Below are 16,557 nucleotides of genomic sequence, written 5' to 3' on the forward strand. Positions count from 1 at the left end.
CACATACAAACATGTGCAGACATCTTTGATGGTTTCTGTGGCTGTAGAACTTTGGGTGGTAGAAGGCTTAAGGGTGCACCACGTATAACGGTGCACCACATACAGCATGAATACGTGGTGCACCGTTAAGCCTTCTACTACCGTCCGAACGTATGTACAGTAGCTTGCACAAGTACAGCGTAGAATATCCTTTACTCAACAGTATAAGATCCTGATCATGACATCAAAGGGTGCATACAGGACTGATATGGGGATGGGGGGGGGGGGGATAAAAGGGGAAATAGAGAAGTCCTTACCTATTAAAACTACTAGAAGCAACCCAGTTTGTCTGGACACTAATTGAACATACAGCCGACTTGTTCAAATTTCACACTCACACAAAACAGGCAGAAGCCATAAAAACAGGAAGATTCCAGAAAACCAGGAATGAACTTCCATGTGAGAAAATGTATTGCCTTTGACTCTGACATCACTGTTATACCTTGAAGCAGCTTTCCACTTTTCTTGAGAATACCACAACAGAGCATTCTGATCTCTGATCACCACTTCATGGCTTGAGAGGACAACACTGCTTGGAAAACCCTTCATAACTGTACAGAATAAGCTGATATTTTTGCACACAAGATACAGTAGACTCCCGTTATATAACGAAGTCTTCAGGACCGGCAGTTTTCTTTCGTGACATCGAGATTTCGTTATATCCAAAAAATAAACAGTAAAAATACATAGAGTGGATAATTTTGCCACCTGAATTTTCACTTCATTGTAACAGGAATTTTGTTATAACCATGTTCATTTTAACGGAGTGCACTGTATTTCAAATGAGCAGGTCACGGACATTTCAGAACTTTCTCATGCATTCTTTCATTATGACGAAACTTTCTCTTTCCTGCCTATTCAAACACTTCATTTACCAAAGTTATCATGCATACTGGGAAAGGATTCCCCCCCCCCCCCCCCCCCATTCTACTACAACCTTTGTGGCTTTTTGTTCACCCTAATGGTATGATCCCTTCCCAGACTGGCATACATTTTACATGCAGATTTAGACAGGGAACGCACAGTGCTCCTTTCCTCTCCTTTTCCCACTGGCATACTGTATTTGCAATGCATGGGAATCTCCACACTGTTACAGCCGAATGGATTTGTCTATTTACACAGTATACATAGAGACTGGCCAAGTTGGGGGGGGGGGGAGGGGTAGGGAGGGGGGCTCAGCTGAATGAAAATGAGGCATCTTGGCAAGCTGGAGTTGACCCTAGCCTACAAGAGTCTGCAAGCCCTTAAACTTTGTAGAGGAAGTAACCAGGTTCCCCACAGGCATGGTGTAAACTGTACATGGGCACTCAAGAGGTTAACTTGAGATTCAAGGGCTTTTTTCATCCTTAATAACACAACTGGCAATATTTGCCGACATGCAGAATTTAATACAACCTGCACTACAAGCTGCCACAAGACTGTTTACCACAATCCAGGAAACAGCGCAAACTTTTGGGCTACCAGGAACCTGTGCACTTGCATACTAACTCTCGTGCTACACTGCAGCCATCTTTTTTTTTTTTCGTTCTTTCTTTCTTCTTCTTCTTTGTTTACTTGTGCAATGTACAAACACAGAAAGGAAGAGATTATTGCATTCTCATCAAATATTCCCTGCAGGGGACATTTCGTATACCAGGGTGTACCGCTGGCACAGTCTGCAGTGTTCTGTGTTCGCACAGTACGTCGGAAAAGAAAGTGAGAGGGGCAGTGCATGATGGGAAAAAGGTGACAGCAGAGGGGGTACATGTATCATGGGATATAGCCAGTATTATAAAATGGGTTCAAGAATGTAGCCAATTGGAAGCGCTGAAATGAGTCACGTGTGCGTGCATTATTTTCTTCAGGTAAGCACTAAGAAGAGTCTCTCTTCCACCTCCCTGGCCTGACGTACGTCACAATGTTTTACACTAGCAGTGCGCACTCAATCAGTTGTTACAAGTGCGTCACGCGCTACTATACGCGCTGTCAATCCTGTAAACAACTTCTAGTTCGGGCCGCGGGCTGCCACAACAGCCGGCGGCCTTTCTTGTGCATACGTACGTGGCGTACGTATACTCTTATACGTACGTACAGTACTTATGTGCGGGATTTCCGAGTGCGACGTGCGTAAATGTTTGGGACGAACATCTTCGGACATCTTGACTTTTGAGCGAGTGCTACATGTAGCTGACTGGTATTGACCCACAAAGGTACGTGAATAATGCTGTTAGTTTTCGACCCATTTTATAAAACAAATGATGCACAGGATTATTTCGTGGCGTTAGTGAAGGTGCGGCTCACTCTCGAGTATTGACAACGGTTGCAAACATGCACTCGGCTGCGCCTCGTGCATGTCGCACCATTGTCAATACTCTCGAGCGCGCCGCACCTTCACTAACACACTCTATCCTGTGCATCATTAGTATAGCAGCGGGGGGAATCCTGATGGTATTTTAACTCTTAACGTGCCATGGTCGCCGAACAGCGACCTTAGTCCTGACGTGCCATGGTCGCCGATCGGCGACTAAGAACAGCGAGAAAAGCATTGATCATTTAAGTTCTTGTGGTACCGTAATGTGTTACACCAAGCAACTGCCAATGATATGTACTGGTAGCTGATTATCATAGCAATCGTTTCCACTAAAAATATGAGCATGCTTACATTGGAAAATTTTGAGTAAATACACGATTTTTCAGCTAGATGTATTTTTTTCACATCGGGAAAATCAGCAGCGGGCGCACCCTCTGCGAGATGTGTATGGATCAAAAGTCTCATAGGTAAACCACGCGTGTGTATGCTATTGACTCTGCGTGTATTGTCTATGCGGTTCCACTCGCATTGTTCCGCTTGGACGCTGTCCTGCGGGAAGCTGCTTTGATTTTGTCCCTCAAAGAGGGTCAGCTTTCGTTCGTCGGTCAAGTCTTTCATCCTCTTGTTTTGGTGAACGTCACTAATCGTCCCCACGCTAGCATAGGAATTGCGCGTGGGCAAAGGCCTGCCGATTTCAATAGAGTACGCCCGCCCGCGGTCCGCGTAGACAAAAGGAGGATTAGCTGGTTCTTCCTTCTCAGGTGGACAAAAGACACTATTCCAGGGCCCGGGACAATTACTTTAGTTTCAAATACAGGATCTGGGACTAAAGGACTCAGATTTGGGAATGAATTACTGAGGCAAAAAGAGAAATTGCTAGGACAAAATAAACTGCTAGTATCTTTGGAATCATACAATTCTAGAAGGCAATTTTGTTATCGTTTGAAAGAGGAGATGTTGCTCTAAAACTTTCTCACAGAGTCAAGGGAGCGTTCCATTGAAGAAAAAACAAGACTGACTCTTTTTTTCCATACTACACAAAAATTTCTAATAATTTTTTTGATGTATCAAATATTTCTGCAATATTTCAGATTCAGATAGATATTGTGGCAAACTGACTGCATGACGCGAAAGAGCAAACATTTCTTGATATATCTTCTGTAGAACTCAATTCAAAACAGTCAATAGTTTCAGAGATATGACGGTTTTGAATTTCATTGTCTGTCCAGTTTCGAAACGTTCTGGCGTTAGGTAAAAACCTCTGGCACGTTAGGGGTTTTGGGCCTGGCACATTAAGAGTTAAAGAGAACTCTTTCCATCCTCAGCACAAGGTGTCGACCAGCTATCTTCCTGTGTTAAAAGAAGACACCAATACCATCCCCTTTCTCTTTCTCCCACCGCAACCTGTCAAAGTCTGTCTCACCCTTTTCTCCTGAATCATGCAAAAGTATCTCCTTTTACCACCTTCTACGCAATACCACTTTTTGTGACTCGCTTTTAACCATGAACTACTTTCTTTTGTCTGTTTATTTCTTCACCATGCTGCCCTCTCACTATTCTATTCAGAAGCACTGCACACACAAACAACAGACCACAAACTTAAAGAAAACTTTAGAATTTCTGTGGAAGTAGCAGAAGAGGGTGGCTTAAGAGGGCAAACATTGAGGGACGCAAAGGAAGAATACACACATAGGAAAAACAACAACAACGCAGTCACTTACCCAGAACGAGATCTGCAGCGCAACATTTAAACAGAGGAGGCGAGAAGAATGACAGATGCACAAAATGATATAAAATGATTGGGCAATTGAAGGGTGGAAACTCAGGAGAAGGAGGAAATGGGAAAAAGGGGGAGGCAGAGGTACATATATAGAGAAAAGACTGGAACTTGGACTATGATGGAGGAACAGAAACTTCTTCTTTTTTAAACCATCTGCTTGATCTTGTCTTTGAAAAACCTGGAAATTGCAATATTAGTCAGATCGGGGCTACAGCACACTGTTTCTGTTCCGTCTTTTGCAATTCTTTCAAATCTACAAATGAGTGTGCTTTAATATGAGAAAGCAGCAGAAACAAACCACATTGCAAGAGGCTTTTATTTTTTTTTCTTTCTCTCACTGTATGAACATTGAAGCACATTATCAATTCTCTCTCTTAACTACCGGTAAAGATCACCGCTACAGGCAAATTTGCAGGATAGAATTCAAATATTACTGCACCTGTGGTATTTTTGTTCAGTGACAATACACCAATGAGATGGTGCCATTTCATCCAAATTTTGAAAAAAAGGATCAAGCAAAATATTTTCATTTATACCTATGTAAATCCTCCATGAACGCTTAATGAAATGGATAGATTTCACACGATGCATCATTCATTTGAAATGAAAGCAGTCAGCCTGAAATCATAAAGAGCATTGCACCAAATAGAAAAGAGCACAAATGGCTTCTGCAAATCCCCTTTTGTAAATGAACTGCAAACTCATGTCAAACATAGTATTGTCTATGAATCAAAATGACAGCAATGATGTGAAGAATAGCACATGTGAGAGCAGACAGCTCTCGACAGATAATCGAGAGAGGCATTGCTTTAAAGACAGCTAGTGCTGAGGTTCAAATCACAAACATCTTGAAAATAAATTTGGCACTTCTGAGAAAGAAATCTCTTATTGTTTGGGGAAGGGGTTGTGTGCATGTGTATTTCTATACATGTGTATTAAAGGACAAGTTCACCTTCATAAACATGAGGATTGAGAAAATGCAACAATATTAGTAGAAGTTTGAGGAAAATTGGACAATCGATGCAAAAGTTATGAATTTTTAAAATTTTTGTGTTGGAACTGCTAAATGAGGAGACTACTACAGCTTTTGAGTCATATGCATACAACAGTATAAAGAAAATATAAAAGAAAATTCAACATATTTTCATTTTTTTCGCATAATAAAAGAGCAATTGACTTGCCTCTTTCTAAGGGCAGGGGGAATAATATTACCCATAACATGTATCGGTAACGAGTCAGGGGAATGTGTACTTTTTTCAAAAGATGGAATTTTGTGAAATTCTCTTTAAATTTTCCTTATATTGTTGTACGCATGTGACATCTAAGTTATTCATACAATGCAGTAGTCTTCTCATCCAGCGGGTACTGCACAAAAACTTCAAAAAATCATAACTTTTGAACGGATTGTCTGATTTTCCTCAAACTTTCAATGATGTGTTCTACTAATATTGCTACATTCTCTCAATCCTTATGTTTATGAAGGTGAACTTGTCCTTTAAGAACAGATAGTGTATCAAACTAAAGAGGCCGCCATCCAACTCAAGCTTCAGCTTAAGACGACGGTCTCCTGCATTTTATATCTATTAACTCGATTGAATAATCAACGATTTTCCAATTGATTTTTGTATGATTATAATTTACATATATACAATATTTCATAATTGGTACGTTATGACTGTATTTCTATTCATCTTGTATGGGATATAATATGAATAGTATTGGAAAATTGTTTGTTATGTTGTATATACTTTGTGAAAAATGCAGAAATGAATTAAATCAAATCAAACCAATCTGAAGAATGCACAATGAACAACTCCATTAGAGTCTCAGAAACTTAAAGCGCTCGCCCATATTAAAGGCCTCGATATAACAGACACTAGAAATGTCGCTATGGCGACTGGTATGCCTCCGCCATAATGCATGATTCTCCTAATAGGTCTAGATAGTCCATGTGGACAATGTGTGATTACATTTTCACAAAACTGGCAAAATATTGAAATGACAAGTTTGTCAGAAATGTGTTAAATGTTCACCTTCCTTGAACTTGGTTTAATTGGATGAATAGGAGAGCATGTATTTGGGGATTTAAGGACTTTAACTTGACTTTGACCCATTCATACATTTATGCATTGAGTAATTTTCATGGTACCGGTATGGAGAAAAAGTGCAATTTCTGTACTGAATAGTAAATTGTTACCATGTTCATCTGGCCTTAGACCCTAAAATTCATAAGATAATCACTTTCAGGTAGAACATGCATAGATATGCAGTAGGTTTCACGATAAATTGAGCCACTTCCGAGATATGGAGGAAAAAGTTAGTTCAGCACTTTCACTTGATCTTTGACCTTTTGACCTTTGAGGCAATAAAAAAAGAAAAAAAAACTCTCCAGAGAATTTCTATTAGGTTACACATGCATACACCAAGTGTAAAAAAAAAAATACTAATCCTGCTGGCATTGCATGAACATGAGGGAAATAGTAAAATTTTGAAGTGTTGCACTTGACCTTTGACCCCTGACCTTTGACCCCATGAACCCTACATTCTCTAGATAATCACTGCCAGTCAGTACATGTATATATACTATGTTCCATGAAGATACCTTGAACAATTTTCCAATTTACAGAGAAAAAAAAGAAGTTTTAATACTTTTACTCGACCTTTTGACCTTTGACCTTTGACCTCATGACCCAAACTTTCACCAGAGAATCTAAATTGGGTAATACATGTATACACTAAGTTTCAAGAAAATATCTTCTGGCATTGCATAGATATGGTGGAAATAGTGAAATTTTATGTATTTGACCTTGACCTTTTGACCTTTGACCTTGAGCACATGCACCCAAAAGTTGATAGGCACAACTTCACCCCCTAATACACATACATGCCAAGTTTCATCAGGATACCTCAACAGCTTTTGATAGTTACCTTGTCCACAAAATTCATTACGGACGGACGGAAGGACGGACGGAAGGAAGGACGGACGGACGGACGGACGGACGGAAGGACGGACGGACGGACGGACAACCCGAAAACATAATGCCTCCGGCACCACTTCGTGGCGGAGGCATAAAAAAGAGCCTGCAGTACTCCATCACCAATAAAAGTTCATGCAAACAGTGACGAATGACAAACATCACTGCAATTATCATTTTTATTCATTGCGCATTTGTACGTAAGCTTAACTGTGTGACTGTGCGTACATCTGTATGAGTGGTTGACATTTCTTGGAGTATCACTATCTAACTGCACAGTACACACTAAAAATCAAAACTCATGACAGATAGAGACAGCCAACAAATGGTTTTCTTTGCCTCACTGAGATTCCAACTTACAATTAAAGGTCCTGTTTACCAATGAGAGCAGTGATTTACAAACTGTTCAAGTTATCACACTTGATGCATATGTGTAGGTCAGTTGTATTACAAAACATTCTACCAAATAAAAAATTGCAATAAAGCCTACAATGTAAGGAGACATTACTATTTTTCTCAATAAACCATATGTAACTGTGGATGGTTTATTCTAGAAACAATTAAATTACAACTGTTGCTCATATTTTGGATATATTTAATATTGACTATACTGATTAACATTTTTACATTGGTTGTTTCTATCCCTAACCCACCTCTTAGAACTGTTTTGAAGCACTAAAGGTGGGTTTTGTTTCATCTGCAAATGGTAAATTATGCCTTTAAATATTTTCACATAATGCCAGCCTTACATTTGCAAAAAGATCACCCAATCAAGGAAATACATTGTAAATGTCCCTGATACAAGTAATGTTCCAGGCAGAGACATGAGACACACATGGAGATTGTTTGAGGTTGTTTGCTTCTTTAATACTCCCAATTTATTCATTTATTTATTCTATTTTTTTGGGAGGGAGGGAACTGAGAGGAGCTAAAGGTGACAAAATTTCTAATGTCTAATGATCAAGTTTGGTCTCCAAATGATATCCAATGGCTAATGTGATTGCCTATGAAAGGAGTGGCATGAAAGCTATGAGAATGGGGTGGAGTTGAGGGTGGCTAAAGATGGCACAAAAAAAAATCAGGATGTGTATGATATTTGAAAAGGCATTGTGTTGGTTGGCAAAGTAGGTATGGCAAATGTGAAGTCATGCCACCAGGTTCTTACTATTTCAATTGACAGGCTTTTGAAAGTGGGAAAATATCCACACATGTCTACGGAAGCATAAACAGAAACACTCACTGCAGTCACTGGAAAAAAAAATTCCAGCGGAACTTTGGGTCTAGAAGAAGAGCATCCTTACCCATCAACTTCATCGATGCATTCGCCCCCATTGCTGCAGGGGTTGGAGGCGCACTCGTTGATGTTCTGCTCGCAGTTTGTGCCGTTGAAGCCTGCCGCACACTGACACTCGTAGGAATTTGTCAGGTCCTTGCAGGTGGCGTTGTTGACGCAGGGGGAGGACTCGCACTCGTCGATGTCCGTCCCACAGGTGGCGTCGGTGTAGCCGGGGGCGCAGTCGCACCTGTGGCCCTGTGCGAGATCTACGCACGTCGCTCCATTCTCGCATGTTTTGAACTGGGCGGAGCAAGTGTCCAAGTCAATTTGACATGTTTCACCCTCAAACTCATTGGGACAAAAGCACTCAAATCCGTTCACGCCATCACGGCAGATACCGCCATTCTGACAAGGATTAGGGTCGCACTCATCAATGTTAATTTCACAGAGGTCCCCCTCGAACCCAGCTGCACAGGTACAGTTGATAACCCCCTGCTCCGAGGTGCAAGTGGCGCCGTTCTGGCACGGTGTTGCGTAGGAGCACAGGTTCTCGGTGCAGTCAACGCCGTAGTTACCCGCCGTGCAGTTGCAGTAGTAGCCGCCAAGCGTGTCGGTGCAGACGCCCGAGTTCTGGCAGGGGCTGTTGGAGCATTCGTCATCGGGCTGCTCACACCGCAAGCCAGTGTACCCCGTAGAGGTGCAATCACAGCTGTAGTTATTCACAGCATCCTGGCATGTACCACCATTTAAACATGGATTTACCTCGCAGTCATCAATGTTGGTATCACACGTAGATCCATTATAACCTGAGGGGGCAAGCAGCAGCAAAACATATTGTTTTTTAAATTCTTTTGCTTTTATATCACTGTTTAAATGGCTTTGCTCTGCAACATAACACTGATCTGGTCAACCAATACATTCCCTCCAGATTTCTACAAGTGTACATGTATTTCTCAGGGGGTAGTTTGAGTGTTAGTAGTCTTTGGGAAAGCAGAAGGGGATACAGTTGGCACCTGTGCCACTGAAATCTAAACAATACTCAGTTTTCAACAGCCCCGTTTCTACTCAGCATTAGTTGAACAAAAATCTCTTTTATCAGTTTGAATGGCCAGCAGAAAGAAAGTTAGTGGTGGACTCTGATATACCTGTAGCAAATGCATTACTACTGAGATTGTCTGAAGTCAACATTGGAAAATGCATGGTACTGTACATGTATAATGCTACCACCATTATATGACGTGAAAGCTACTCAGTTACTCTAAACACTCATCTCCACAAGCACTCTCCAAAAACCACTTGAATTATGCTTGTGATGGAGACGACTATGACGGAGAAATAAAACATGTGCCTTGTCAATTTCACAGAAAAACATTCACAATTAGACTTGAGAAGATCATCAATCTGCTCGACATCAATGACTTTAAAATCACTTTTTGTTCTTAAATCCTTCAGACGACACACACACACACACACACACACACTCATTTAAGTTCTGCAATTTCTGTTCTCAAATATCTTTAGGCATAATTAGCATTTAAAAGTTGTGCATTCCATATACGAAATACATGAATGAAGAGAAAGGTGAATAAAGATCCCCTTCTTCATTCTTCCATTCCCCACCCCAACACTAATCCACCACCCTTCAAGAACAATCCACCACCATCGAAAAAAGGGTAAGTGGTCTTGTATCCTCTGTGAGTACCTGCTGCGCAGAAGCACAGGAACCCCGAGCCTGCACCAGAACTGGTCTGACAGGTGCCCCCGTTAGCACAAGGGTCGTTGTCGCAAGCAGTGGAGGCCTCGTCACACAGCGAGCCGCCGAAGCCCGGCTCACATGAGCAGAGGGTTCCGTTGGAGATCCCGTCCTCTGCGCATGTTCCGTTTACGCAGTTCAGCTGGAATTCAGAATCGCTGCATAGTGGACCTATCGTCGTAGACAAAAAAGGACAACATAAGTGCAAGGATCTCGAACATGCAGACTCACAATGATCAGTTCCTGTGCCCATCATTCTAATCCTCACAGTACCACTGCCTAATTGAGATGGCCTGTTTGAGCAAAAAATGGGTGTTTGACAAAAACAGGTAAACACCCATGTCAAACTCAAGTTAACCTTCTGCAGAATCTCAGTACAACATCAAATGAATTCTTGATTCTGATCCCATGTACCCATGTGACAACACATTCACATTACATCTTCCCTGACCCTGGAAAGTACCACACTATCTGTCATAAAACTATTAAAAAAGATTCCTCGTTAATTTTTTCCCCCTTTGGCCAACTTGGACAGCTGTCAATGGCACTGATCCACCCCCTTATTCTCATCATTCTAACAAGTGACAGAACACCTACATGTACTGACAAGAAATCTCAGAATGGCTGGCAGCATCATACTGCCAACACCATATGTTATACAAAACCTAATTAGAATGTAGCTACACGTATCTGTTTGGTCGATTGCCCATCACATGACATTTGGTTAAAAGTTCCATCGCATGCTGTGGCTGTCAGCCGTGTAATTTTGTTTGAGCAAAAATGGATAGCACATGGCTGACATCACCCATTTCCATTGACTCCCGTGCTAAATACACGATTGACTCAAAGTTTTTGGTCCATTGCACGGCTCTGATGTTACAGTTAACAAACATTTGCCGCACTCACTCAACAATTACAAGCACATACTTTTGTCACTCATGTTTGTAAACAACTTCAACCAATCGGCTTCCGCGCATACATATGACGTACACGATGACTGTGACTGCGGCTACTCCTTCGTCTTTCACGGAAAATGGTTGTCATTTCTGTGCTAAATTCAAGAATCTGTGTGGACCACATCATTGACGTTCGAGGTGTTGTATGAAACGAATAGTGTATGGTCTTTACTCGTACAATGGAACAAGATTTCGCAGTCAGTGAAAGATGAGGCACACTATTCAACTCAGCTTCCCTCATTGAATAGAGCGCCTCTGTCTTTCACCTCTTGCAAAATCTTATACCAGCGCAGTCGTGACCATTCACTATTTGTATACTATTCATTAAAACATCCATGGATCTCATCGTCAGCAAGCATGCAGAAATCAGAGCCATCAATACATGAAATAAAAGCATTTATAATACAAATTTTGCATGTACATGTATGAATGAATCAATTAATTCACAAATAGATTAAACATGCAAAACTTGGGAATAGAGTCAATACAACCTCACAATCTGTATCTAGACTCGCAATTCAAGAGAGACAAAAAGAACCGCTTTTGCACTAGCATCACGTACCCAGGTCGTCTTCACAAAGTGTCCCATTGAACCTCGACGGACACTGGCAAACAAAGTCACTCCCCTCCGTCCTACACACCCCGTTGTTCTGACAAGGCTGGCTGCGACATGGGTCCTGTGCACCTGTAGGAGAAGAAAAGGGTCATCCTTATGCATTAATTCCCAATTTTCCTACACGAACAGATTCTTTGGCCCATTAGCATTTATAAGCAGAAAGAGAATGTCGAAGCCCTGCAAAAACTCTTTGCGAGCTTTTTTTTTTTCTTTTTGCATGTTGTCTCTAAAGTGTAAGTACAGTGCATGTAGGATATTTGCATTATTACAATGTACTACATTTGTGCTGTTAACAAATATACATCAGATACTATTTTACATTCTCTAAAATCATTTTAAGACACACCAAGATCAACTCTAGATTGACACTAAGAGCCAACTACCCATATCATATTTTGCAAATTTCATCTTTTAAATATATTACAGAACTACAGCAAGATACGGTAAGCATTTTTCATGAGATTCTTAAACACTGTATGGCACAAAAGACCCTTAACACCTCCTAAATTTAATTGTCACTTCTTATATTTGCTCACAGAACTTATCCCTTGTGTCTTATTTCCTTCTAGGAGAAGGGTGGGGGATTAAAGGGGTCACTGATCTTATCAAAAGGATGCATGCTCGGGTAGATTTTATGAGGTACTTGCCACAGTCATACTGGTTTTCCAGAGCACACTCTCCCCACGTGACGTCATCCCAATTTGTGGCTCCTGCAAGGCCGAGTCCGGATACTTCCTCCAGACATCCGGTGAATCCCGACCCTACGACCAGGTCTGTCCCGGAGAGATCCAGGCCCAACAGGGATGAGTCCCGAATCACCGTGCCGACCTGTGCCGTCTCGTCCCGCACCACCAGCACCAGCGCCTCCCCATTGAAAAAGAACTCCGCCATCGTCCATCGGTTGTCGTTGAAGCCCGCTCCGACCGTGACCGCTTGCTCCCCGCTACCGTCGTTCCACCTGATCGTCATGGCGCCATCTTCACTGCCGATGCTCACCGCGATCGACTGCCCATTTTTCGTCTGCGAGAAGATCTCGCCACCTGTGCAAGTCCTAAATTGGAACACCATCTCTCCACGTGGTCTGAAATACGCAGTCGTCGTTATCTGTCCTGATCCTCCCAAATACACAAGATTTTCCGGAGCCGGTGTCTGACACACGACCAGATGTACATGTAAAAGTCCGGCTGTGGCAGAAATGATCAAAGATAGTTGATAGTGAGTTACAAGTACTTTAAAAAAAAAAAAGACAAACCACTTTGAATAACACAAGCATATTTTTGAGTAATGACTCTACAACATTAAGACTTTTGCATGAATTTTTATAAAAAGTAGAATAACTGTAATAATGGTAAATAATAATGATAGTAAAGTCAAAGTTTGTGTTTGAATTGTTACCAGGAGGTGTACTGCATGGTTGTCACAAATTTCAGGTACCCTTTGCATGAAATATCTACAAGAGTTGTAACCCAAAAGAAAAGGACTGCACACATATTTACAAAGCAGGTCTACTGCTGAATTGAATATCTTCCCTTGCCCCTTTTACCACAAAAACCTTACCTGTGCATACCAATGGTAGTTACCAACTGGCAGAGTTTTTATAAGACATGCAATGTACATGTGTACAGTACACAACTAGGTTCATGTATCAATGCGTTGTTCAGTATCTGTAACGAAATGTACATGTACTTCACGTTGTTACAAATTCCTTCCAGAAAGATTATCAATCAACACATTTTAATCAAACAATGTTGAATTGATCTTTATGTTTTTTTGTTTTGTTTTTTGTTGCGTATTTCTTTTTTTGCATGGAATATCTGCATCACTAAAAAAAAAAATAAATGTGTACTGGTAAAAACGTACATGTATGTGCAGCTACAAGCACGCAGTCTACTAGCTCATTACTCAACCAAAGGGACAATGCATATTTCCAGCTGCATGAATTGTTCTTATTTCATCATTGTATCATCCCTCTGCCTCTAAGGAAAATTCCCCCTCCCCCACCCCCCCCCACAAACTTCCCCCTTGCAGTATCACACATCATGCGATGAATAATTAACCCACATTCAATGCCATGATTGTTTGGATATTGGGCGTGACAGCGAAAAAGGCCACTTCATGAATCACCTGCAGCCGGACCAGAGACCACGTAAACAGACTGGCACGGCCACTTCATTAAATCACCCCGAAGATGGATGACGTAGTATTTAAGCTAACAGCTGGCACTCTACTGTAGTTGTCATTTCATCATATTTTTACTGTAGGAGATCAATCTTTAGATTAGACGGGAACAAACAATGCAATGCACACTAAACAAAGACATACTCATGTTCTTCCAATTCTTCTCTTCTCTTCTCTTCTCATCTCTTTTCTTTTCATATCTCTTCCTCTTCGTCTGTCTAATACCTTTGTGTTGAATCCATCTTTCTCTTATCTTTCTCTCTCTCAATCTCATCAGTGATCACCTTCTTTCTGTCTCTTTCCCTTCTCTCTTTCTCCCTCTCTCTCTCCCTCTGCCCACCAACCCCCCCCCCCCCCTTTTCTCTCACCATCACACAATCATCATGCAAGAATGCATCTTCCAAATCTGCTGATCGTGAGATACCGGTATGAGGTTTCCATTATGATGGATGACAAGTCTGCAGTGTTGATCATCCTCATCTAAAAAGTTCAGCATTACACAGAGGCTCCTGACTTCAGCTGATATAGCAGAACCAATATATGACAAGCTCAATTCCAAATGGAGCTAGATCCATATTTCATCGAAAACAAGATATCTTCATGAAAAGGTTCTTAATTGACTTGAGAATATGATACAATGTAACCTGTAGAGCTAATTGTCATTTTTTGAGGAAAAGTACAAAAAAAATGGGTATTAAACAAATTCATGTTAAATTCCAAATGGCCCTATATCCATAAAAATGTTAATTTGAAATATTTCTTTAAAAAAAATGCAATATCAGGATTTCTTATAATACCAATTCAATGATGTATGATAACATTTCTTCACTGTGTAAAAAGGTCTTGAGGAGTAGAAAAACTGAATGTGGTGAAATAAAAAAAAAAATTGATTTAGTAATACTCAAAAACACCAAAAGTGGATTTCACACCTTTTGGAAAGAAGCTCTTCATAAATGTGCAGTTGAGATTCAATATACTCATCTGGGGAATGAGTTACAGTCTGTACTGAAGCATTTGAATAACACACTGCACATGTGCTGCACGTTTCACATGCAAGCATGAAAAAAAAAAAAGAAGACAAAACTAATGTCCAGTGCAGTACAATGTATCCCTGACTGTTCCTTCCACAGAATAAACTGCAGTCATGAAAAAAATCAGCACCCTTTTAAAGGACAAGTTCACCTTCAGACACATGTGGATTAAGTGAATGCAGCAATATTATTAGAACTCATTAGTGAAAGTTTGGGGAAAATCTGACAATTTGTACAAAAGTTATGAATCTTTAAATTATCTGTGCAGTCGCTGTGGATGAGAAGACTACTACAGTGTATGATGTCACATGCGTACAACGATATAAGGAAAAAATAAAGAGAATTTCAAAGAATTCAATTTTTTGAAAAAAACGCACATTTCATCAACCTGTCACTGATGTATGTTATGGGTAACATTTATATTCCCCCTGCCTTCTGAAAGAGGCAAGTTAAGGGTTCTTTTATTATGTGAGAAAAGTGAAAAAAAAATCTTCATGTTTTCTTTACATCATTGTACACATGTGACATCACAAGCTGTAGTAGTCTTCTCATCTAGCAGTGACTGAGCAGAAACTTCAAAAATTCATAACTTTTGAATGTGCTGTCCAATTTTCCTCAAACTCTCACTGATGTGTTCTACTAATATTGCTGCATTCACTCAACCCACATGTCTATGACAGTGGACTTGTCCTTTAATCTCATTTGTTCTCTTTTCTCGTGATGAATTTACTGCTTTGTCTGGCTCTAGTGTTTACAGTGGCTAGTGCACGCCCCCCCCCCCCCCCCCCCCCCCACCACCACCCCAATGGAGAAACTGAGAGATTACACACCTTTAGCCCAGGGGTGGCAAACTTATTCACACGAAAGTCAATTGCAAATGTTTGTACATGAGCCAGTCTAATTTTACCTCCCTGTTCTTCTTTTTTTTTTTTAAATTAAATGTCATGATTGCTTTTTCGTCTGCCTTTTTTCTGTGTCTGTGTGTGTGTGTGTATGTGTGTGTGTGTGTATGTATGTGTGTGTATGCGTGCATTTTGCTTTTTTGAGTGTGTTTGTACCATCCTCTGTAACATTTTTTTTTCTTTTTCCCAAGGTTTTACTGGTGTATGACTTCGGGTATTGATGTTCACACATATGTTGTACTGTATCAATACACAAAATCCAGATTGTAAGTCTGTACAATTGTATTTTTACGTAAGAATTACAAATTTTGTCGTGTAAGTAGTCTGAGAATATTGTGAAAATGAGAATGCCTTGTTTTTCTGATCAATAAATTCCAGAAATATAACCACAAAAAAAAAACCTGCACATTTTACAGTACCAGGCAAAGATCTGACTAAACAATGAAGAAGCCATACAAAGACAATCTTTCAACTGCGAGATATACAGTGTGTACAACTGACAGAACAGTTTGAGTACTCAATTCGCTCCAATGAGGTCTAAGAAAGAGACTACCATCTGGTGACTGCTAGAAGGATCATCTACATGTACACACCCACTTGCTAAAAGCTCAGATACCACCAGTCAGATATTCATGGTTTTAAGTGAGCGGCATCTACGTGTACATACATACATGATGCAGAACAAGACTTTGAAACCAATCGTGTTCACATACAGCAAGTTTGGAAAGCGCTCACTAACAAATATGAGTGCCCAATCTCCA

General features: G+C 40.7%; 1 protein-coding gene across 2 annotated transcripts in view; it reads right to left on the reverse strand.

Moving 5' to 3' along the window:
• The window catches only part of LOC139744147 (protein crumbs-like), a 41,992-nt gene extending 29,101 nt beyond the window's left edge, over positions 1-12,891 (reverse strand). For both annotated transcript variants that reach the window (XM_071654611.1, XM_071654603.1), the window contains exons 1-4: positions 12,333-12,891; positions 11,632-11,754; positions 10,063-10,284; positions 8,386-9,166 (exon numbers count right to left, since the gene is read on the reverse strand). In XM_071654611.1, coding sequence (XP_071510712.1) covers positions 8,386-9,166; positions 10,063-10,284; positions 11,632-11,754; positions 12,333-12,753 — 1,547 coding nt within the window. In that variant the 5' untranslated portion in view covers positions 12,754-12,891. The remainder of the gene's footprint in view (positions 1-8,385; positions 9,167-10,062; positions 10,285-11,631; positions 11,755-12,332) is intronic.
• Between the last annotated feature and the right edge of the window lie 3,666 nt (positions 12,892-16,557).

Source organism: Diadema antillarum, unplaced genomic scaffold (assembly GCF_040938485.1).
Source record: "Diadema antillarum isolate AM-2024a unplaced genomic scaffold, OU_Dant_1.0 scf00000035, whole genome shotgun sequence".
Taxonomy (NCBI): Eukaryota; Metazoa; Echinodermata; class Echinoidea; order Diadematoida; family Diadematidae; genus Diadema; species Diadema antillarum.